This window comes from Macrobrachium rosenbergii, chromosome 31 (assembly GCF_040412425.1).
Source record: "Macrobrachium rosenbergii isolate ZJJX-2024 chromosome 31, ASM4041242v1, whole genome shotgun sequence".
In the NCBI taxonomy this organism is placed as follows: Eukaryota; Metazoa; Arthropoda; class Malacostraca; order Decapoda; family Palaemonidae; genus Macrobrachium; species Macrobrachium rosenbergii.
Genome location: NC_089771.1, coordinates 14276378 through 14301895, shown reverse-complemented (window position 1 = coordinate 14301895; position 25518 = coordinate 14276378). Strand labels below are relative to the sequence as shown.

At 35.1% G+C, this 25518-nt stretch overlaps 3 protein-coding genes across 5 annotated transcripts in view; 2 read left to right on the top strand and 1 right to left on the bottom strand.

Annotated features, from left to right (window-relative positions):
* The window catches only part of mRpL11 (mitochondrial ribosomal protein L11), a 44101-nt gene extending 43574 nt beyond the window's left edge, over positions 1-527 (bottom strand). Inside the window, exon 1 of one of the 3 annotated variants that reach the window (XM_067132291.1) lies at positions 436-527. The gene's annotated coding sequence lies outside the window, so the exon portion shown is untranslated. Of the gene's footprint in view, positions 1-312; positions 332-435 lie in introns of those variants that run through there. The other 2 variants (XM_067132294.1, XM_067132293.1) reach the window with 2 other exon arrangements.
* Positions 528-9327: 8800 nt separating this feature from the next.
* LOC136855285 (pancreatic triacylglycerol lipase-like) lies at positions 9328-17168 on the top strand (the record flags this gene model as incomplete). Its single annotated transcript, XM_067132188.1, has 8 exons — positions 9328-9476; positions 12156-12310; positions 13006-13103; positions 13670-13823; positions 14425-14537; positions 15308-15413; positions 15769-15931; positions 17051-17168. Coding segments are annotated over 8 exons (996 nt in total), but the record flags the coding sequence as incomplete, so codon positions are not given.
* Positions 17169-20517: 3349 nt separating this feature from the next.
* LOC136855240 (pancreatic lipase-related protein 3-like) lies at positions 20518-24900 on the top strand. The gene is made up of 8 exons (XM_067132142.1): positions 20518-21119; positions 21666-21820; positions 22218-22315; positions 22603-22754; positions 23036-23148; positions 23406-23511; positions 24201-24363; positions 24764-24900. Exons 4-8 carry the CDS (start codon positions 22613-22615, stop codon positions 24819-24821), a joined length of 582 nt encoding a protein of 193 aa, XP_066988243.1. The 5' UTR covers positions 20518-21119; positions 21666-21820; positions 22218-22315; positions 22603-22612; the 3' UTR covers positions 24822-24900.
* Positions 24901-25518: the final 618 nt, after the last annotated feature.

Sequence of the window (25518 nt, the reverse complement as noted above, 5' to 3'; positions counted from 1 at the left end):
TCGCCACTATCAGAAACCCAAAAAGTGTGGAAAAAACTAGCTGAAAAGGTAAAAACAGGCACGAAGCTAATATATAGAATTACCAATCAGGCGACCTTCCATGAAATATCTATGGCCTAAGATTCTGGCCGTGGCCTAGGCTTGGATACACCATTACATAAATATCCAAATAGGACTAAACATGGCATTTAGACCATAAAAACAGTAAAAAATAAGCTATATGCCAGCAAAACTATAACGAAAATAGGCCCTGTAGAAATATGTCTGTGAAAACGTGTTTAGTATGGGTTACAGGTGACACAAGAGGCCTACCTCGGTATAGACTAGGCTCGGCCTCTCGTCTACATTAGCCTGTTAGGCCTATAAAGCAAAAAAAGACAGATATATTAATAAGTTACATGTAAAGCTATTTTAATATATATTTTATATACTTACAATTATTTACACAAAAACAATAAGATTCTCACAAAAAGTAAACAAGTTTACAGCCCGGCAGTAGTAGTAGTAGTTAGATTGGCCTGTATTAGCATAATCTATGTATCGGCTCACTTCTGAAAAATATTAATTTTAATGATTTCTTGTCTTCTCAGTGATTTATTCTTTTAAAGTAATTTTAATATAATATATATATATATATATATATATATATATATATATATATATATATATATATATATATATATGAATTTTTTACATACAGGTCTTACTGAAAACGGTAATTAAGTTGCCTTTTAACTAGCACTTTCTCTGTATCAGCTCACCTCGAAAAATATTAACTTATATATTCAACTTCTGTTCCTACAGTTATTTATTCTCTACAACAACCCGTTTTCCAATTTACCTGGTACTTCATATTCTTTAATATTGATTATTTAATGATTATTTCTTACTTGGATAATTAAATAATTAAGCTTTGGGCAACAAAAAATATAAAAAGTGATCTTACTTATTAATTTGAAGCGGTGTTGTTGCTTAGCAGAACATTATTATTTAAACGTTATATTCGCTAAATTAATTACACATTACTACAATGTATTTTATTAAATAGTCTGTTCTGTATGAATAACCTTTGCATACCTTTACATTGCTTTAGTATTTTCCCCTATTCTAAGAGAAAATTTAACTTGTAATCATAACAGTATCTTTGTTATATATATATATTTTTATTTTTTTTAAATAATTTTCACTTATAAATTCTCGTTTGAAACTAAAAAACCTTCAACATGCTTTAGATATTTTTAAAATGGGATAAGGAAGTAAAGATGATTTTGGTGTAAGTTACTTCCTTATAAAAAAATAATTTTGAAAAATCGTTCTTCTTCTTCTTCTATTTACAAATGCTTATCTTGGCATCTTGGCATCATTTTCTGTCACTCCCTTCTAAATTCATGCAATTAACCTGTGCTACACCTGTTTAATGCGCACTGGCCAATCCACTCCTAGGGACTGTAGGTTTCCGGAGAATGACCATGTAAAGTCCCCGCTCAATGGGTTTTCTATAGTGAACCTCCCGTTTTCTACGGTGCCTTTCCCATGAGCTTAGGTCATGCTAAATAGCCATATTTTATTTATGTAAAAATGTATCTGTTACTTATTCATTTGTGCCTGTTTGTGTTGTGCATGTGTCAGAACATCATTATGTCCATTCTTGTAATTTTATTTTTACATGTTATTTGTATTTACCTGTCCTGCTTCACATTGAGAACAACTGACCTCGGGTCACCTGTATCCTATTGTACGTCTTTGTACTGACGTCCGCATGCCACTTTATAAGCGGCCTGCTCTCTCAATAAACCAGCAGTAAATGTCCACCTGCTCTCTTTTTTGCACCTCTCACAACCATATTTTAGTATATTATTTTCTTTCATTGCGAATATTTTCAGATATAGCATTCAGATTTCAGACTGAATGCTGAAAAGATTGACTATTATTAATGTTCATATTTATATTTCTTTCAGAAAGAAATCGTGTATGCCTAAAGAGATATTGGAATTCCATAGCAGGAAATGTGTTTCTAAATGTCAATTATTTTTACAGAGTTTGCTATCTGATTATACGTTTTTAAATCATATATATTATTATTTCTTATCATTCTTCTCTAATTTTGCTCATCCTTTGTACGTAGAATACTAAAAGGGTAAAAGGTATCCCCCATTAACTCGTCAACTCAATCATCTCACAGACAAAAGGTCACTGAGCCACATCTGTTAGTATTCTCTCTTTGTCTCTCTCTCTCTCTCTCTCTCTCCTCCGAAGGACACTCGGCCCTTCAGAGTCTCTAAACAAAGAGGGTGTGTATTTTGAGAGAGAGAGAGAGAGAGAGAGAGAGAGAGAGAGAGAGAGAGATACCGTTCCGTTGTTCATATTCTTTATAAGAAATTTATTCCACCTTGATTTCAACATGGGTCATTTGAGAGATGTAGATTACATGATACGGAAACTCAGCTTCAGACAAATGACTGAAAGTAAATTCCCTGCTGGACTTCCTGAAGTCATATCTGGAAACAACTGAAGACAACATGAAATCGAACGGCTTTCAGCTCTCGTGTGAAGTAAATAGACAACTTTGATAGGATCTAATCTTTTATAGGAAGTTTTATCTCGAGAATAGCAACTCTTAGGCTGATAAGCCCAAGCCATTCTTTTCTAAGTCTTAGGGTAATTATTTTCCATCATTCAGGTGTCGAATCACTTTCTTAGGAACCTGGTCTCACTGGTTTATAAAAATTCCTCATTTGTGGCATTAGTAAAGGGTCCATAGTTCTCTTCCAAGATGAATATTAGTAAAATCACATGAGCTGAGCCCATGCCTATCTGTTTGCTAGATTTATTTTAAAGAAAATATTTGAAAAAAGGAATACAAATTTACATAAAGCCTGGGACCTTTACGAAAAGTGACTACTAATCCTCTTTACCAATTGCAGGTGTTTCGAACATACATAAACAAAAGCTCTCTGTTCTAACTATTGTATAACAAGGCCTGTCACTAGAGTAACCTTCTGCTGTGAATGTTTAACGGCGCAGTCGATCACAAAAGACTGAATAAACGAATCAGGTCCAACAACTTCCTGGTATTTTTGTGAATGTCAGAGAAGAAGGACATTCCTAGGATATTGGAGTCGTCATTATTGTTTTGATTAACTGGCCCTATGCCAGCACGGACACTTGGGAAGGAATTAGTGGACGCCCCTACCACTGATTCCCCTGGCAGTGTCCTTAAGGGATAGAGGGCCAAGGGCCAGTGGTTATAGCATTAACCAAAATTGAGGCCAGGGAATAGTTAACGTTTTCAGTAACAGGAAGCTGAAGATTTTTGGGTTTATTAAAGTGACTGATGATGGCACTAAGAAACAGAGAGGTTCCTCCTTTGAGGGCGAGGAGTACTTCGTGGAGACCCTTCCGTTTTTTATCTATCTTTCTTTCTTTTTCGTTTAACCTGCTGAGAACCAGATGAAGAAAAATAACCAGATGTATAATTCACCTGAGTAGGTCAGCAGAGTCACCTAGGTTTTAAGGAAGTGAGAGAGAGAGAGAGAGAGAGAGAGAGAGAGAGAGAGAGAGAGAGAGAGAGAGAGAGAGAGAGAGAGAGAGTTATTGTCATCAGATAACAGTAGTGTCTTATATGATGAGCCAGGCAAGAGCAGGTGGCTAACTCCTGTCATGACATATAGATCTATCTATCTATCTATATATTATATATATATATATATATATATATATATATATATATATATATATATATATATATATATGTATATAATATATATATATATATATATATATATATATATATATATATATATATATATATAATGAGTATTCTTGCCCAATTCCGCCACCCTTGTACCTGATATTTTGCCCCAGGATGTTGCCTTGCATATTGGTCAGTTTTGATGTCACATCCCGCTTCACGAACATACCGCTGCAGGCGACGGTCGATATTATTTTAGAGGAAATCTTTTATGTTGATGACTTTTTATTTCACGGTTTTAACAAGGACAATTTCAGGAAACTTTTAGAAGCTGCAGTGCAGGACACTCCTTTTATTTTTTACAAAAGAATTTACAAACAAGTTGATGGTGTTTCTATGGGGTCCCCTTTAGGTCCTGTTGTGACCAATCCCTTCATGTGCTCTCTCGAAGAACAAATGCTCGAAAGGTGTCCCTTAACATGTCGTCCTCTCTTCTGTAGAAGATATATAGGTGACACAATTGCCTTATTTAGATCTAGAGCAGATGCAGAAAATTTCTTAGAATATATTAATAGCTTACACACAAATATACTGTTTACAATTGAGCACGAAGACGATAATAAACTTCCATTTTTAGATATTTTAATCAGTCGAACTCCTCAAGGTTTTAACACTAGTGTTTTACTAGAAAAAAGGCATTTACAGGTCAAGGTACGAACTTTTACAGCAGTTGCTCTTTTACTTTTAAAACAAACAGCATTAACACACTGCTGCACCGTGCCTGCATGTTATCCTCTACCTGGCACAACTTTCACGATGAAATTCTGGTTTTATTTCAATTTTTCAAAAATAATTCGTATCGTTCATTTTTATTCAACAAGTATGTAAATAGCTCTTTGAATAATAGATTCCAACCACGTCTGTCCATGCCTAATGTCCCTGCATTGATAATGTGTGCCTCCATTCCTTTTGTACATTCGAAGAAATTCAAACAATCGTTACAAAATTCAGTTCACAGTACATTTTCAACTCTGGATATTAGATTATGTTAAAAAATCCTAAGACCACTGGGTCACTGTTTCACCGTAAGGATAACGCTTTGACGCGATCTCTGGTGGTTTATTGTTTCACTCGCCCAGAATGTAAAGTTGGGAAATATATTGGAGCCACCAAGAGATTGCTCAAAGTGAGAGTTGATTCTCATCTTGGAGTTAGTCACCGAACAGGATGTCAATTAAAAACAAAAGAATTTTCTAATATAAGAGATCATTGTAAGAAATGCAAGACATCGTTTTCTTATGATGATTTTAATATGTTGCCCAAGCATCAAACGACTACTCTCTCTCCATCCTGGAATCTTTAACTATTAAGCAGCTTGATCCTTCCCTAAACAGCCAGACCTCTTAGTTCCACTGTTTTATATATATCTCAAGTTGACGTCGTCCTCCTGAGAATTGTGAATGCCACTTAGTTCTTAGCTCCCATTGAGTTAGGCACTAAACGTTCTAATATTATATACATATATATATTTTTTATTTGCGTTTTTTAAATATTAGGTCTTTTAGTTTGTTTTTAATGTTTCTTCATGTTTGTTTTAGTTCAAGTTCCATGTTTTAGGCTTTTGTATGTTTTTTAACTGAGTCTATTCTTAATTTTTATTCTTTGTATTTGACATTCCTGATGATGAGACATGTCTCGAAAATTTGGCCAAATTAATTTGTAGGTTGTTACAATGGCTGTTTGCTGTTCTATTCCTGGTAAATTTTCGGCTTTCCAGATGCCCCAATCTTCCAGCACACACACACACATATATATATACATACATATATATATATACAGTATATATAAAACCCTAAGAGCGCAATGACGCAGCGAAAGTATTATTACCAACAGCTGTTGTTATAATAAACACACCTGAGGAGTCGAATCTAGGCCATGACAAAAGGTACTGTTGATCGACAATAACTGAGAGAGAGAGAGAGAGAGAGAGAGAGAGAGAGAGAGAGAGAGAGAGAGAGAGAGAGAGCGATTACAGGTGATCAGGCTTTCTCTATGTCTGTCTTCCGTGGACCTCTGTGGTAGCATATAGAAGACTCCCTCTCCTCTGGACAGTTTTCTCCCAGAGTGGAAAGTAAGTTAAATGAGTTTATTCATGTATTTTAGTGTCCTTTCTAGTCTGGGCAGGATAAGGATGCAAGTGACAATGACCGCTTTCTATATTTTTCCTTAGGCAAATCCCTTGTTTTAGTAGGAAGTGCTTATTGGGTGTAATTATTATAATGTTAAAAAAGTTGTAGTAAATTAGGATTGCTGTTCTGTTTTCGGTGTATTTTTATTATTTTTTATTTCAATGAACTGCGGCTGAATGTTTAGACGATGATGCCAAACAGATTTCGGATTTTATGTTTAGACTGAGAGTCAAAACAGATTTCAGATTTTATGTCTGGATAGTGATGCAAAACAGATTTCAGATTTTATGTCCAGATAGTGATGCAAAACAGATTTCGGATTTTATGTACAGATAGTGATGGAAAACAGATTTCAGATTTTGTTTTAGAAGGTAATGCTAAACAGATTTCAGATTTCGTTTTAGAAGGCAATGCAAAAACAGATTTCAGATTTTGTTTAGAAGGCAAGGCAAAAGAGATTTTGTTTTTAGAAGGCAGATTTTGTTTTATTTAGAAGGCAATGCAAAACAGATTTCAGATTTTGTTTAAAAGGCAATGCAAAACAGATCTCAGATTTTGTTTTAGAAGGCAATGCAAAACAGATTTCAGTTTTTGTTTTAGAAGGCAATGCAAAACAGATTTCAGATTTTTTTGTTTTAGGAAGGCAATGCACAGAAGGCAGATTTCAGATTTTGTTTTAGAAGGCAATGCAAAAACAGATTTCAGATTTTGTTTTAGAAGGCAATGCAAAACAGATTTAGACTTTGTTTTAGAAGGCAAATGCAAAAACAGATTTCAGATTTTGTTTGAGAAGGCAGAAAGTAAAACAGATTTCAGATTTTGTTTTAGAAGGCAAAATGCAAAATAGATCTCAGATTTTGTTTTAGATGATAATGCAAAACAGATTTCAGATTTTGTTTTAGAAGACAATGCAAAACAGATTTCGAATTTTGTTTAGGTGGCAATGCAAAACAGATTTCAGATTTTTTTTTTAGAAGGCAATGCAAAAAACATATTTCAGATTTTGTTTGTTTGAAGGCAATGCAAAACAGATTTCAGATTTTGTTTTAGAAGGCAGAGCAAAACAGATTTCAGATTTTGTTTTAGAAGGCAATGCAAAACAGATTTCAGATTTTGTTGTAGAAGGCAATGCAAAACATATTTCAGATTTTGTTTTAGAAGGCAATTTTTGTTTAAAGGCACATATTTCAGATTTTGTTTAGAAGGCAGTGCAAAACAGATTTCAGATTTTGTTTTAGAAGGCAATGCAAAACAGATATCAGATTTTGTTTTAGAAGGCAATGCAAAACAGATTTCAGATTTTGTTTTAGGAGGCAATGCAAAACAGATATCAGATTTTGTTTGAGAAGGCAATGCAAAACAGATTTCAGATTTTGTTTGAGAAGGTAATGAAAACAGACTTCAGATTTTGTTTGAGAAGGCAATGCAAAACATATTTCAGATTTTGCTTCAGAAGGCAATGCAAACAGATTTCAGATTTTGTTTGACAAGGCAATGCAAAAAAGATATCAGATTTTGTTTTTGTTTTAGAAGGCAATGAAGACTAGATTTCAGATTTTTGTTTTGCCTTAGGAAGGCAATGCAAAACATATTTCAGATTTTGTTTCAGAAGGCAATACAAAACAAATTTCAGATTTTGATTTAGAAGGCAATGCAAAACAGATTTCAGATTTTGTTTTAGAAGGCAATGCAAAACAGATTTCAGATTTTGTTTTAGAAGGCAATGCAAAACAGATTTCAGATTTTGTTTTAGAAGGCAATGCAAAACAGATTTCAGATTTTGTTTTAGAAGGCAATGCAAAACAGATTTCAGATTTTGTTTTAGAAGGCAATGCAAAACAGATTTCAGATTTTGTTTGAGAAGGCAATGCAAAACAGATTTCAGATTTTGTTTGAGAAGGCAATGCAAAACAGAGTTCAGATTTTATGTTGGGACAGTATGGAAAACATATTTCAGATTTCATGTTCAAACGAGGAGGTAAAGCAATTACAGATTTTTAATCAGAGTGTGTGACAAAACAGATATAAGATTTAATATTTTAGACGTGGATTTAAACGAGACTTCAGATTCTATATTCATATGGTGATGCAGAAAATTTTTCAGATTTTACGTTCAGAAAGTGATGCAAAACAGATTACAGATTTTATATTCAGATGGTGTGACAATAAAGATTTAAGATTTAATGTTTTAGACGGCAGTGCAAAACAGGCATCAGATTTTATGTTCAGGCAGTGATGCAAAACAGATTTCAGTTTTTATGTTCTGGCAGTGATGCAAAACAGACGTCAGATTTCGTTTTCGAACTGTGTAACAAAGCAGATTTCAGATTTTATGTTCAGACGGCAATGCAAAATAGAATTCAACTCCTACAAGTGATTTAAAGTTAACAAAATCTACATAAGAAGCATAAAAAAAGACTTCCTAATATTTTCACTCACCAAATTTCACACAGATGGGGTAGAAAAGATCCAGTCTCCAGGTGGTGGTTCTCGTGTCATACGTTCTACAAGCAACACTACAGTATTTTGAAGTACAATTTCGAAGTCTAATTGAATGTGATCAACCCGCAACAACTGACCTTTTGGGATAAATAACTTTTTCGTTGGCACAAAACCCCACGATCGTAAGAGGTAGACAAACTTTGGAGAATATATTATTCTACAGCAATACCGTCATCTAAAAGCTCTTGATATTGTACGGAAATCTTATGCAGGCTTCTGAAAGTTCTTGACGTTGTTGGAAATCTTACGCAAGCTTTTAAAAGCTGTACATTTTTTTGGAAGTCTTATACAGGCTTGTAAAAGCGCTAACATTTTTTAAAATCTTATGCAGGCTACTGAAGGCCCTGTACATTTTTGGAAATGTTATGCAGGCTTCTGGAAGTTCTTTACACTTTTTAAAAATCTTATGCAGGTTTCTAAAAGCTCTGTACATTTTTGGAAATCTTATGAAGGCTTCTAAAAGCTCTGTACATTTTTGGAAATCTTATGCAGGTTTCTAAAAGCTCTGTACATTTTTGGAAATCTTATGAAGGCTTCTAAAAGCTCTGTACATTTTTGGAAATCTTATGAAGGCTTCCAAAAGCTCTGTACACTTTTGGAAATTTTGTGCTGGCTTCTAAAAAGCTCATTAACATTTTTGAAAATCTTATGCAGGCTTCTAAAAGCTCTTTATAAATTTTTGAAAATGTTAAGTAGGCTTCTAAAAGATCTGTACACTTTTGCAAATCTTATTTTATATATTTATGAGCTGGCATGACTGTGGAATTATTCTCCAATGTTTATATTTTTATTGCTGTGGCTGCTTCTGCTGAATACCAATTCTTCAGCTTCGGTGGAGGGCACAAGGGCTTAAGGGTTTTTGGCTGGCCTGGGAGGAACGGGGTTTATACTACCTCTGACCCATTAAACCACAACAAAACCGGGTAAAACAAACCTTTCGTGTCGTTTTTCTCAGAGAACCAAGGCGAACAGACAGTGCTGCAACCGGGTGACAATACTCCAACTCTGCAGATCGACGATAACGGCCCAACTCTACCTGCTTCCTTAGTACTGAATGTCAACTTGGATGATGTTCATTTCTTGTTGTGGACGAGGTGAGGACCTGTCACCTCTTCTTCTTGTCTTTTTCTGGTAGTAATTTATGGCTACGGCTTTATTATTCTATTATCTTTTCTGTATACTTGTTCTGCTGTTTTAGTACAGGGTATTAATAATTTCTTGTGAAGGTTTATACATTTGTTCCGTAATAATCGTAGGAAAAAATCCTAGGTTTGTTCACTATGAATGTGTGCATCTTTTGATTCATAATAATAATAATAATAATAATAATAATAATAATAATAATAATAATAATAATAATAATAATAATAATAATTAATAATAACAATAATAATTAACAAATATTCTAAGTGGCAAGGGTCATGAAGTGGAGATACAAATCCAGTTATGTTTGGGTACAAATATAGATTTAGCTTTAAAAATATTTGTGCCCATACATAACTGGACTTGTTTCTGCAATAATAATAATAATAATAATAATAATAATAATAATAATAATAATAATAATAATAATAATAATAGAGAAAAATCCTTGTCTCAAGCACATTTCAAACATAAAATGCTTACTGTCTTATTTTTCTCTTAAAAGTAGCTATTGACATATTTATTAAATGTCTTATTTTCCTCTTAAACGTAGCTATTGTCATATTTATTACGTGTCTTATTTTTATCTTAAAAGTAGCTTTTGACATATTTATTGCATGTTTCATTTTTATCTAAAAGTAGCTATTGACATATTTATTAAATGTCTTATTTTTCTCTTAAAAGTAATTATTGACATATTTATTTTGTGTCTTTTTTTTCTTAAAAGTAGCTTTTGACATATTTATTATATGTCTTATTTTTCTCTTAAAAGTAGATTTTGGCATATTTATTACATCTTATTTTCCTCTTAAAAGTAGCTATTGACATATTTATTATGTCTTATTTTTCTCTTAAATGTAGCCATTGTCATATTTATTAAATGTCTTATTTTTCTCTTAAAAGTAGCTATTGACATATTTATTAAATGTCTTATTTTTCTCTTAAAAGTAGTTATTGACATATTTATTAAATGTCTTATTTTTCTCTTAAACATGGCTATTGACATATTTATTATGTCTTATTTTTTGCTCAAATGTAGCTACTAGTAGCTTTTGACATTTATTACATGTCTTATTTTTCTCTTAAAAGTAGCTTTTAACATATTTATTACATGTCTTATTTTTTTCTTAAAAGCAGCTATTGACATATTTATTAAATGTCTTATTTTTCTCTTAAACATGGCTATTGACATATTTATTACCTCTTATTTTTCTCTCAAATGTAGCTATTGACATTTTTATTATATGTATTTTTATCTTAAAAGTGGCTATTGGCATATTTATTAAATGTCTTATTTTTCTCTTAAAAGTAGTTATTGACATATTTAGTACGTGTATTTTTCTCTTAAAAGTAGCTATTGACATATTTATTACATGTCTTATTTTTCTCTTAAAAGTAGTTATTGGTAGATTTATTGCATGTCTTATTTTTCTCTTAAAAGTAGCTATTGACATATTTATTACATGTTTTATTTTTCTCTGAAAAGTATTTATTGACATATTTATTACATGTTTTATTTTTCTCGTAAAAGTAGCTTTTGACATATTTATTACATGTCTTATTTTTCTCTTAAAAGTAGCTATTGACATTTATTACATGTCTTATTTTTCTCTTAATAATAGCTATTGACATATTTATTACGTCTGATTTCTCTCTTAAACATAGCTATTGATATATTTATTACATGTCTTTTTTTTCTTACAAGTAGCCATTGACATATTTATTAAATGTGGTATTTTTTTCTTAAAAGTAGTTATTGACGTACTTATTAAATGTCTTATTTTTCTCTTAAAAGTAGCTATTGACATATTTATTAAATGTCTTATTTTTCTCTTAAAATTAGCTATTAACATATTTATTAAATGTCTTATTTTTCTCTTTAAAGTAGCTATTGATATAATTATTAATGTCTTATTTTTCTCTCAAAAGTAGCTATTGACATATTTATTACATGTCTTATTTTTCTTTTAAACATAGTTATTGACATATTTATTACATGTCTTTTTTTTCTCTTAAACATAGCTATCGACATATTTATTACATGTCTTATTTTTCTCTTAGAAGTAGCTATTGACATATTTATTGCATGCCTTATACTTTCTCTTAAAAGTAGCTATTGACATATTTATTAAATGTCTTATTTTTCTCTTAAGCATAACTATTGACATATTTATTAAATGCGTTATTTTTCTCTTAAAATTAGCTTTTGACATATTTAGTAACTATTTTATTTTCCTCTTAAAAGTAGCTATTGACAATATTTATTAAATGCCTTATTTTTCTCTTAAAAGTAGCTATTGACAATATTTATTAAATGCCTTATTTTCCTCTTAAAAGTAGCTTTAGACATATTTATTAAATGTCTTATTTTTCTCTTAAAAGTAGCTATTGACAATATTTATTAAATGCCTTATTTTCCTCTTAAAAGTAGCTATTGACAATATTTATTAAATGCCTTATTTTCCTCTTAAAAGTAGCTTTTGACATATTTATTAAATGCCTTATTTTCCTCTTAAAAGTAGCTTTTGAAATATTTATTAAATGTGTTATTTTTCTTTTAAAAGTCCCCATTGGCATGTTTATTAAGTGTCTTATTTTCCTCTCGAAATGACTTCGAAAACGTCTTCCAGGAGTAATTCTGACAACGACGCTGATTACGAACTCGTCATCGATGACGTCAGCAACCTGAAGGCGTCACCCTTTGACGGGACGAAACCGACTGTCATTCTCTGTCACGGATGGAATAGCGAAGGGACGGCAAGCTGGATTTACAGGGCCAAGACAGGTGGAGAGGTTTTTTATTTATTTAAAATAAAATATATTTTATCCATATGTTGGATGAAGGGGTTAGAGTGTGAACTCTTGAAACTTTGCTTAGCGGGGTATGTTGTGGAAATGGATTTGGAATCAGGAGCAAAAGACAGTTTTGGAATTGCATTTGTATTCCTTTCTCATTCCCGCTATACATGCATTATATCTATCAATATATATATTATATATATATATATATATATATATATATATATATATATATATATGTATGTATGTTTACGTATCTATCTATATATGTGTGTGTATGTGTATATGGTATGTTTATCTATCTATCTATCTATCTATCTATCTATATCTATCTATCTATCTATCTATATATATATATATATATATATATATTTTTTATATTTATATGCACACACATATATTATTATAGATACACACACACACACATATATATATATGTGTGTGTGTGTCTGTGTGTGTAATTCATATATATATATATATATATATATATATATATATATATATATATACATACTGTACATACACACGCCATACACACATATACTCTTTGGACACGCCTGTATATACTGTATATAACATTTACTGAGTTTCATGAAATAATTTATCTCTAGTGGTACTTAAGAGAATGCCAATATTCTCTTTGTATTGCTTTTTTTGTTTACTTTTTTTTTTTTTTTACAGAATTTCTCCAGTGGCAAGACATTAACTTCATCTCGGTGGAGTGGAGTAGTATTGCTCGTCACATAAACTACCTTGAAGTGGTCAATAATATCCCCAAGGTAGGATGACTTAGAGAAGAAAGCCCTTTAAAAAAGGAAGCCATAGAATTGTAGCTGTAGAATACAAAACTTGTCTTACCAAATACTGAATATAGATCACATTCTTCCTGTAATGTAGAATGCGGACCCCTCTCAATCTTCCCAAAATATAAAATGAGGGTCAAATCTTCCCAGATACAAAATGTAGGTGCCAACCATCCCTAACCTGTAGACTGAAGACTATTCTTTGTATAGAGTGCAAGATCCAACCCTCCTTTAGTTTATAAATTTGATCCCAGCATTCTGTAAATGTAGAATAGACCGCAGCCTTCACCGGATGTAATAGTTATACTTTAATCTTCTTAAAATGTAGAATGTAGACAAGTCTTCTCCACCTGTAGAATACATACCTTAGTGTTCCTTTTATGAGTTGCATCAAATGACTTCTCCTAGAAAGAAGAAAGTTTTTATTTTCTAAATAAATTTTAGAGTAGAGAGAGAGAGAGAGAGAGAGAGAGAGAGAGAGAGGTGGAGCCCCCTGTGGAAATAATTTAAGCAGGAAATTAACATTAAAAAATTGCTTACAGATAGGGAAGCACATAGCTGCATTTATCGATTACCTGTACAAAGAAGGTGGTCTCAACGTTACTGACCTCTACGTGGCTGGGCATTCCTTAGGTGCTCACGTTGTGGGCATTGCTGGATTAAATGTACAAAATGGCCCTGTGGGTAGAATTACAGGTAAGGCACCTTAATGCTGTGCAGCCTTCATTATTTATTTGTAATTTACCTAATTATACACAATGTAACCTGCAGATAAATGAAAGATTAATTTTCAGCCTTCAAAGGGACTTGAACTCACATCCCAAGATGCTTGGAGCTAAAAGCACACAGTATTCCCAATCTTGCTGTAGCAGAAATCTTTTTATACTATTCAGAAACAAAAAATGTTTTGCTGTGCGCTTGTAACTCAAAATATCTTGGTTGTGAGTTCTCATATCAGCATTCTTATGTATTACTTGATAAAGTGATTTACAGTGCCATTTATACTGGTGTATGAGAGAGATTTCTTTATGAAAATATGCTTGAGGCTGACAGTGTTTGGCACTTGGGGCAGTGACCTGTTTAGTGAAAGAAAGGATGTTTTCTGTGTGCTTGGATCTCAGAGCAACTTGGTTGTGAGGTCAAATCCTCTTTAAAGTTGAAAATTAATCTGTCGTTATTTCGATTTTCAGTTTTATCTGTTTGTCAGAAAAGATGCAGCTAATACTTAGTTGTATTTTCATCTAGAGTCTACTCAGATTTAGATATAAAAGCTTAATTAGATTCGTATTTTTCTTAGGCTTGGACCCAGCTGGGCCTGGATTTGAAGGTGCCTCTGACGATGTCAGGTTGGACAAAAGCGATGCAGCTTTTGTGGATGTCATCCACACTAGTGCCTGTCCCCAGAGTAAAGTGAGTCATATGGATGGCGATTTTTATTATTACTGTCGAGTTTAATTATTCAATTATATATATATATATATTATATATATATATATATATATATATATACTATATATACTATATATATATATATATATATATATATATATATATATATATATATATATATATATATCAATAATAATGTTTTATGATTATTATGTTTTATGTAATTTTACTTGTTTTATTCATCAGCTTTCTTACTATCTCTTGCAACATATAGAAGAATAAACATATCAATTTATGGACGAAATTAAAACAAAAAACTACCCGTACATACATTTAAATATTTTTCATCTTTTTATATCCGTAAAATGATCTCTTTTACCTTGTCACTGGTTGTAAAATAATTCATATTTTACAGTCTCCTCATGCAGTACTTACTCTTCCTCAATAAACTTCTGTGCCTCCGTACAGATGTTTATTAAGGACACTGAATGAATGACCATCTCTCATTTCAAGTAAATAATGACTGTATATGCCTCCTGCTACTCCTCTGTTACTAACGTTACTATCAGCATACTCTCCCATATAATCTATACTGGTATATTGTTGACTGTCTCTTTTCCTCTCAATTTGTCTTTTGAAATTTTACTTATAAAATTCTTCATATGTGAAAATATAATTTCATGTAAAGTTTATCATAGTCTGTGTTACTATTAAAGAAAACATACACATATATCAAACACATGTAAGGAAGTATCAAAACTAACTAGACTGATGAATCTGCTTCTTTCTAGATTTGCTTAGGACTTAGTGGGTCTTTTGGGCATGTCGACTTCTTCCCTAATGGTGGCGGGAGCCAGCCAGGATGCGAGGTATTAGGACCGGTTGGTGATGCGTTGAGTAAGTCTAATCATCTGGATGAAATGGCTTTCTGTGAAACAGTTTTAATGCACTTTACCTTTGGTTTAATGTCAACGATAGATAAATGGAGAGGATTAACTGTGTACTAAGAATGGCATATACCAAGGGGTTTACTTTAAAGGTTATCATTAGGAAAAGATGGATGCAAGTGCTTTTGGGTGGTTTGGTCGAGCGGAAGGAATGGAGGATGCTGGGCATGTCAGGGAATGTTTTTGTTTTTTTAGAACCTTGGAAGAGGTTTAATTCTGAAAATTATATGTGGTACATGATACTGAATGAACCATAGCTAAAAATCTATAGAAGCTACAGTGATTCATTGCTATGATCCCAACAGGTGGATGCAGCCATAAGCGCGCATACGAATACTGGACTGAGAGCGTAAATGGGTTGACTAAATTCAAGTCAGTGCCCTGCCCTGACTGGAATTCATTTAGGGCTGGAAACTGTGTAGCCTGTGGGCAGGGTTGCCTCAACATGGGGGTTCACGTCAATAAACAGTTAAGTATCAAAATCATGTTGTTGCTTATGTTCCTCTACTTTTTATGTAAAATATACGTTCTTCCCCATTCTGGACCTAACTCTTAATGATCCCTATCCTTCCTTTCTTTGTTCATACTGTGTCTTATCGTAGTACTTAAATTTAAACTTGCACAGTTGCTGCCTGAGACATTTAGTAGGGCAGAGTTGGAATGCACAGAGGGAGACTTGAGGCCACTTTCGTTCACTGAGACATGCCGACCGGTTGATTTCTCCAACTGTTGTGTGGGACTCGCTGTTCGGCAGTCTTTCAGGCGATACCTACCCAGATAATGATGGTTGTGACTGCTCCTGACTGGCTGATTTCTCCTTGATGAGCTCCTGTCGTCTAAGCCTACACAAAGATCTCTGAAGGAGGGCAAAGTGGGTCAAGTGTCTAATGGGCCAGGATATCAAGATCTCCGAAGAAGGGCTGAGGATATCTTAAGGACAGCCCCCAGGAAAACCTACTGGCGGGATTTCTCTTCATCCGGTTACTATTCTCCTATGCTGGAAAAGAAAGAAGTCAGCAGTGGCTTCTCTTTGAACCCATGTTTGTGGCTAGAGGTGAAGTCTAGAGAGGACTGTAAGGTATTTCCCTCCCTGAGGCCTTCCCTCTTCATTTATTAGAGAAGTACATTGGTGGCTTCACAATGTTTGTATATAGTTACAGCTTATGCTTCTTCAGATATTTACAGCAGCAAGATAAACGAACTACAAGGGTTGCTAATGCAAAGAGAGTAAATATGGGAAAAGAGGGTTGATTATAAGTGGTACAGGGCCCCTGAAAGAAGGTTAACAAATGATAAAGTACCCCAGAATGTGAATTCCATATTGCAAACAGGACCTGGTCAGGCTAATATTAAGTTTTGATGACAAAGATAAAAACAGGAAATGTCTCTTGAAATCTGAACTTGGCAATCTCTCTTGGATCAGCTGGAAGTAACCTGAAATCCTCAAATACCAATTGGAGCGAAAGAATGAATTGCATCATCATTGAACTAGACTGAAGGATTGGGTGCGAGAAAGGGGGACGAGCTCACCCTAAAATACCTGTTGAGAATCCGGAAGGTAATTTCTTTGCCTTTCTTTCTTGACAGGCTGAGAGGCGACTACTATCTGGAAACCAATGCTAACCGACCCTATGCTAAAGGCTGAAACTATAGGAACTACGGTGCTTTGACGTGAAATTTACTACTGAATAAATTTTGAATGATGTATCTTGCATTTCATTTCCTCTGAGTTTGTTTACATAATTATGCAGTTAAATGAAAAACTAAAAAAGGCCAGTCAGACAGTGTATAGGCTGAATAAGATCTGGAACTCAAGTAGATTGAAGTTGCATATAGAACTAAGATTATACTTAAATCTAGTACAATCTGTATTGCCTAGCAGGTACTTTTTATGGCATAAAAATGAAACCTGACTGACTGAAGATTAAAGCTTCAAGGTGAATATTAGGAGTCGGATGGCACGACAGAGTTAGATTTGATACCATTAGGGACGTTAAAGATGAAATAATGCTGAAATGGCTTGGACATGCCCTTAGCACAACCCCTGGTAAAGCAGTATGCAATAGTGTCGGGTGTCTTATATGGGTTACCAGAAGAGTTGAAAGACAGACCTGCCAGGTTTGAGGACTATGGGAAGGGATGATAGAGATGAATTAAGATTTGGGGGGGGGGTTAAGGCAAAGAAGGAAACAGACCATCTGAAAGGAAGAACATTTAAAAAAGGCAGGAAGATCAGAAGCAGGGAAAAGAGCCCCAAAGTTTGCAACGGAAAGAAAGAAGCATTCCAAGAGCCATTTTATCTGCGAGTTACCAAATCCGATAGAGTCAATATGGGCAGTACAAGGCCACCTGGGAGGGGGCGGAACTTTCCCCTTGGACTCAACAGAATAGTGACCAAAATAATACCTATAGAAAAGAGAGACGGAGAAGCCCCTCATCACAGGGAGGAAGAAGACTAAAAGAGATGAAAGTAATTTATGCTCCCTGTGGTCCAGTGGTTAGGATATTCACTTCGCCAGGGAATGGTCAAGGGTTTGATTCCTGAGCGAGCTGAAGTGCTCTAGGTACATCTACATTCCACTGATAGCTCGTCGACTGTCGTGGGATGCAAAGAGAACTGAGTAGAGAATGTGGGGCAGACATCCTCATCCCCAAAGCCTTGCTGAGAGCTAGAAGGCTAGCACCTGGATCTACAGAAATGTCAAAGCTAATAGTAATATATACTTGAATAACTGTTCAGGATTAAACCTATAACGTTAATGAGAAATATTAGTGGCTAAAGGGAAATGATGACTTAATAAAAGGATTACTTTCGTCCCAGCAACAAGAGGAATGGCCTAAATTGTGACGTACAAGGTGATATCTACCATAGCTCATCAGAGTTTTAGCAAATGTCAGAAATTTGATTAATATGTGTGTCTTGCAGTATTTCCCTTCCACCCTCTCTCTTTCTATTCTTTGTCTACACAGCTCATGTATGGAGACCCATGTGCTAAAATAAATGAAAGTGGAATAAAGACAAAGATACAGAAGATTCTTTGGTCCTCGTTGCAGACCAAATATATTGACTGTAAAGCAATAAGCTGAAGATTTGACAAATAAGTAAATGACTCATTAGGAACGCTGCTAGCTGGACGCGGCCGTTGTTGCCATCACGGATAATTATACGAGTATATTTTTGCGTATTTCAGAAATGAAATAGTGAGTCGTTTCAGCCAGTGACACGGATTGCGTATGGCTAATCAGAGCCTGAAATTAGTACTCGAATTTTAGGCTTAATTTATGTTTTTTACAGTAATTACAGGAACAGTGGAATGTAATTATGAGCATACCATTAACGTCTCGTGCTATGATTTATGGCCTTTATGTATATTTGGCCAATGTGATACCGAAAGTAGAGCAAAGGTAAGGTCTGTATGTAGATTTGAAACAGCTGCGGAATAGGGAAGCTTTAGTTAGTCCCGAACTCTCGTATTGTTTCATGGAGATTTGTCTTCTTTTGTATGATGTGAGGCTTATGAAGACCCTTCTCTGTGTCGGGCTAGTCTGTCTTACCAGCTTCCCCCAACTTCACATTATAACCGTCCACCAAGTCACCCTGGTGGAAGTTCTAATGGTCCAACTCCCTGGTGGAAGTTCTGATGGTGAGTGAGACCATGTGGCTCATTGAAACCCACATGGCCTGTTTCTTTGTTCAGGCTCTCTCCCATTCGCTCAGATATGGAAACTTCTACACAGAGGGAGGTAGTCCAATTTAGATACCAGAGGACAAAATGCTTGTGGCCTACTCGAGAATGGCCTTTGACAAAGGTTACCTGCCATGGTCTTACTTCCTGGGAGCAAAGGTCGACTCCCTACCTAAGGTGCAACTTGGCCAACAAGTGTCCATATTTTGGCTAATTGGAAAGCCCTTATTGAGACAGAGAACATAATTAATAGCAGAGAAATATCATAAAAGCAACAGGAAAAGAGCAAGCAGAGGAAGGCCTTGTAGGTATCAGTCTGAATATTGGAATTAAGGCATCTTCATGGTGTTTCAAAGTGTCAGCTGAGGAAGGGAATCAGGGATGCCCTAATCATCCACACCCCTAATCCTAAAAGAGGTTAGGAGGTGTAAACTGATGGGGTCATAGGTTTCAGTTCCAACGGAAGACCGGAACTAGCACCCGTTCTTTGTTTTGAGGACACAGCTGTGTGTGTATATATGTGTGTGTATGTGGTACCATGAATGACATGTTTACAATGTCCATTCAATACTCCATCAGCCTGGCTGACAGTAAATCACTGACAGATATGGAAAAGAGGAGACTGCAAACAGCTGTACACAAAACGTAGCACACTTGCATCTGTAATTCAGGCCAGCACAAAATATTTTCTTCGACAACAGCCTTACAATGGAACGAGAGAGAGATGTTTGTCATTTTCCCTGTGCTGCTGTGCACCTCACAAGGACCTCCTCTGTTCAGCGTTCACTCAGAGTAAAAGTAAGTTAAAAGAGTATCTTATCTTTTTCTCATTGTCTTCTCATGAGACATTTAAATTTGTTATTCATCTAGATTTAATTGTAGCACGTCTAGCAAGTAACCTATTGGTGCTGTCAGCAATGTTTTTCAAGCTGACTATTTCTTCAGTGCAAATGCATTTGAGCAGAAATTGGGCAATGGTAAAAATTATCCTTTGTCTTGGCCTCATGTGATAAATAGCAACGGTTGTCTGTGCTCTGAGGTTATAAAATACTTGTTGGTCACTGAAGAATAAGATAATTATTCTCTCTAAGTTGCTAGGAAATACTCGTTATGATTCTTGTGAATTTAATTTCTACGAGATGTTTAAAGTTGACAAAAGCTATATATCTAATATTTCTTATTCATTAATCGTATATTACTCAGGAGGTGCAGAAAAACTGACCAGTGCTGGCTGTCCAGGAAGTTACCCTCAGAGTATGTGTTCCTATGGTAACACTAAAGCATTTTGAAATAATGAATGCTAATCGAATCTAATAATTTCTTACCAGCCGGCGTTTGTGAAATTGCTGTTTGTTTAGCATTTGTGTAGGGCCAAATCTCTTAATCGGACGGGAAAGAAGAATGTAGGAGATTTTTCAACAAGCTTTCAGGCTGTCGTAAGTTTTATGCTGTTTTGGTGAGTTTTTTTATTGTTGGGGAATTATTCTCCATTTTTTTTCGTTGCTGTAATTGCAAAGTTTTTAATTACTTAACGGTGCTTCGTTTTTTCAGTCAATGTAGAAGGCCTGTGGGTTTTGGAGGCGAGATTGGTGTGTGTGTGTGTGTGTGTGCTTTGGCTGATCTGGGAGATATGTTTGTGTGAGTTGGGGGCTGGGAAGGGTTTGCTTTCAATGCTTATTATCAATTAATTCATACTAAACGGAATAAAACTAATCTTTTTCAGCGCCCTCTGACCAATCGACAGCCGAGCAGGTCGACCAGAATGAGTCTCCATCGCAGATCGACAGTGGTAATTCATCATCTCAGGTCGACAGTGGTGATTCATCTTCATCTCAGGTGGGTGACAATGAATCGCCGGCAGAAATCGACGAAGAATCGCCGTTGAATATCGACGATATTGTAGAAGCATTACCTGAGGAACTCTTTGTGAAGGTCAACCTCAGTGATGTTCACTTCTTGTTGTGGACGAGGTGAGGAACTTTCGTCTTTTTAATTTTTGGTGTTTGTTAAAATGTCTTGTGTCAAGTATTATTCTTGTTTGGTAATACTGCATGATAACATAGTATCTCTATCTGTTTATCCATCTAATTATCTTTCCTCTTCCAGGAATGAATAATTATAAATGATACATAAATAATGTATGTCTGAACATGTCAAATGAATGAGGCAAAATAGATTACATAAAATTACTTCAGATTCATATTTCAAAGACTGTATTATTCTGCTGAGGTTTGCAGACTGTAACTTGATTCATTTCTTAGCTGTGGTAATATCACGCCCATCAACCCACCCACCCACCCTCTCCCATGATCTTAATTCGGGTGAGGACTGGAGGACGGTAAAAAGAAAGAAGCTGTGCAGATGAATTTAATTATTTACAATACACTATGTTTAAGAAACATATAATAACCAATACAAATGCCATCATGTGTACAGGCATATATCTTTCCCATTATACCTTCACATACTAACCGCTCACAAAACCCACAGATATTACAGGAAAAAATATCTTTCAGGAGTAACCCAGCAAACGACAGCCATTACGAGCTATTGATCGAGGACGTCAGCAACCTGAAGGCATCGCCTTTCGATGGAGCAAAACCGACGGTCATGCTGTGCCACGGGTGGCTTGGAAGTGGAAAATCCAAGTGGATTGATCAGGCCAAAACAGGTAGAGATTTCTACCCTTTACTATACTGTTGCATTACGGGATTTGAAAGGAACTTTGCATAGCAACTGAGTCGAGAGATAGAGAGAAAACTGAGCTTCTGGTAGTTCGTGAGCAAGTAGGGTTTTAAACCAGGAAATAGCTGTTTTGGTGAGAGATTCACAGGCCATTTGTACTCCAGTAATATAAGCACTTATTCTTATTCGACTGGTAGACAGGCGCCAGTGCTATTCTGATCCTTAGGGCCCTCAAATCTGAACAGTCATCTTGAAATGACTAATACTGAACGCAAGGTTTCAGACTATTAACTGTAGTTTACTTGATACCTCTTAATCACTACTTATTTATTCCCATGAAATTTTTTACTTCATTTGTAACTATTTTTTATTTTCTGTTTCAGAATTTCTCAAGAACCAGGACTGTAATTTCATTGCCATTGACTGGCGGAAGATTGCCAGTCATGTGAATTATCCTGACGTTGCTAAAAATCTCCCAGAGGTAGGAAGTCTTCCAAGGTATGAAAACATCAAAGGTAGAAAGTCTTCTAAGGTAGGAAGGCTTCAAAGGTAGAAAGTCTGCTAAGGCAGGAAGGCATCAAACATAGAAAGTCTTTAAAGTAGGAGGGCATCAAAGGTAGAAAGTCGTCTGGGGTAGGAAGACATCAGACGTTCAAACACTGGATATATATTTCTTGATGTTCAACAATCCTAGAAATGCAAAGTACCTTATGTTCAACCTGTGCACTTGTGTTTACCCTTTAACAAAAAAAAAAAATTGGTTTGCAGGTTGGGAGGCATGTCGCTGCATTTGTGGACTACCTCCACACTGAAGGTGGCCTCAACATTGCCACACTCTGTGACTGGCCATTCATTAGGGGCTCATCTTGTGGCCATCATGGGGTCAAATGTACAAAATGGTCCTGTGGGTAGAATTACAGGTAAGGAATTTAGGGCATGTATATACTCAAGTTTTTAGTATTATTTATTCTATATTATTTATTGCGCAACTTTTCTGATAGTTTGTAGTCTGTCAATGCTCTTCTCCTTGCATTCATTTATGTTTGCCAGAGCAGATGCAGTTGAAATATAGCTGCATCTTCATTTTGCACTTCTTAATGACATCTTAACCTTTGCCACGCTTACGTCCAACTTTTTTTTTTTCATCTGCACCTTCTTCTTGACTTAAACCAAACATTTATTATATCTGCATTATTCTTAGGTTTAGATCCAGCTGGGCCTGGATTCGAAGACGCTCCTAATGAGTTTAGGCTGGACAAAAGTGATGCAACTTTTGTGGATGTCATCCACTCAAATGCATGCCCACTGAGTGAGGTAAATTGCACTGATACTGTGGTATTAATTGTTATAATTATTTAATTAGTTTATGAAATTATCATCATACACTTAATTGTGCAATTCAGTCTTGCAGCCTTCTCAACAATTCTCGTTCATCTTCATTGCCAAAGTGACAGCACTCCTGTGATTAAAAAAAAATATATCTTCATTGGGTCCATTCTCTCATCTGCTCTTATGAGAGCAAGAGCCTCATCAGAGGTAATCAGACAAGTTAATATTCATCTTCTTCCCAGTTGTGCTTAGGTCTGAATGGATCTTATGGCCATGTTGACTTCTTCCCTAATGGAGGAAAGCGACAGCCTGGATGCACAATATTGGGATACTTGATCGACATGTTGGGTAAGTTATATTATTGTTTTGATGAATAGCACTACTAGAATTCCGGCAGTTTTGAGTATTATATTTACCTCTTTGTAGTAACAGACTAGTAAACATAATTGTAGGTATTCACTTTCAAAGTACACAAGGTTTCGGTTGAATATTTTTGTAGAATGAATTACATTCAACTCACTAGTGGACATTAAATCACTGAAGGTTATTTTCCCCTTCACCAAAAATTAGCAGGCAATGTTGATGTTTAATTTAATATATAAACTCTCAGTACATATTTCACTGGCAATGGAAGGTATGCTTTTCATGAACCTTACGGAACTCAGCTAAGGACCACTCAGCAGGAACAAAACATAGCTGGGTATTTAGAACATATCCTTATTCAGACATGGTTCAGACTATGTTGAGGTGGTTTAGTCATGTGAAATGAATGGATGAAGATAAATATCTGGGAACTGCATGTACTTAAGAATGTTTAATAAGATGGAGGAGAGGGAGACAGCGAAAGTAAATGGAACACAGGGGCGTCTTAGCCTTCCTGGCGCCACCCAGTGTTAGAGGAAATTTTTAGCCATGTAAAGATATATAGACGAAGCTTTCTTTCATCAGCCAGAAGGGCTCTAGGGTACCTGGCGGTGAATAAACCATAGTTGAATAGCAACAGAAGCCCAATTCAGTTATTCCTATAATACAAACAGGTAGCTGTAGCCACGAGCGCTCGCGCAAATACTGGATAGAGAGTATAAATGGACCGACACCATTCAAAGCAGTTCCTTGTCCTGATTTAGACTCTTACAAGGCAGGAGAGTGCGTAGATTGTGGACCGGGGTGCCTCGACATGGGAGTTCATGTCAATGATCAGTAAGTATCATTCAGTACTGAATTTTAGTGCTCTTTTCTCACTTGAATTCACTGCCCCTGATGGGGTTTGACACCTGCAGTCTTATTAGCTGTCAGTATAACTTGAAATGAGTAGCTCAGAAAAGTTCAAGAATGAAAGTCTGGAGAATTGTGTCCAAAAATAGCAATGACAGAAATGCAAGCTGTTACAAATACAATGACTTCAGTTTCGTTCCCATACTTATCCCTTGGGTATGGATATTGCTTTATGTAAGGATTACTTACTTAGTAAAATTTCGTGGTATCGTCAATTCCGTTTTTCGTAATGATTAAACATTATAATTAAATATATATATACATGGAAATATATATACATACATATATATCTTGTTTCTTATTGCCATGTCTTTATTTCCTACAGGTTGACAGGCAATTACTTTTTGCAAACCAATGCTAATCCTCCATATGCAAAAGGCTGAAACTCTTAAAAGGAGCAGTTGGGCTCAGAGATGAAATCAACTGCATCATAATAATAATAAACTTCTGTTGACGCATCTCATGTGTTGTTTCCTTTCCCCTGAGTTTGTTTACTTCACATGTTTTTCCCTTGAGCTCAGCAGAGTTGAGACTGAAATGGTACCTGTAAAGAAACAAGAGAGATTCATTTTGAATTCTGAGAGTGGGAGGTTTGAGAGATGTGGTGAAAGCGGGGTTCTTAGTCAAAAGAATCCTTGGATTTAGCATTACTGAGGAGGGAGACTGAAGGAGTGTCATGCCAAAATGCAGGAAATGCTCCAAACAAACAAATAGATCCAATATGAAGATTTAACAAGTCAGGTGAAGAGAAGAATGTAGCAATTTGTACAATGTCATTTCTCCAAACAAATTATAAGCACCTTGGACACCCGAAATACTGGGAGAAATGAGAGATTCAATTAAATTTAATTGTTAAAGACTAAGAATTTGGAAGAAGCTGGAATGATGCGCTGCCAGAGAGGACCACCAGCCATATCACTCTCCAGGACCCAATATAGAAGTCTCTTTGGAAGCATAAGAGACTGCACCTGATTAACTTAAACTAATAACTGTCACGTTTACACTGTCAGTGTACTGTCTCTCATTCATCTCAGTAACATAAGCAGTCCTGCTGATGTTAGTTGTTTGAAACAGAAATTA

Excerpts from the sequence above, each read along its gene's own strand:
- LOC136855240 (XM_067132142.1), top strand. The coding sequence starts at position 22,613 with ATGTCGCTGCATTTGTGGACTACCTCCACACTGAAGGTGGCCTCAACA. Across the intron at positions 23,512-24,200 it reads ATACTTGATCGACATGTTGG|GTAGCTGTAGCCACGAGCGC; the intron begins GTAAGTTATATT and ends TAATACAAACAG. Across the intron at positions 24,364-24,763 it reads GGAGTTCATGTCAATGATCA|GTTGACAGGCAATTACTTTT; the intron begins GTAAGTATCATT and ends TATTTCCTACAG.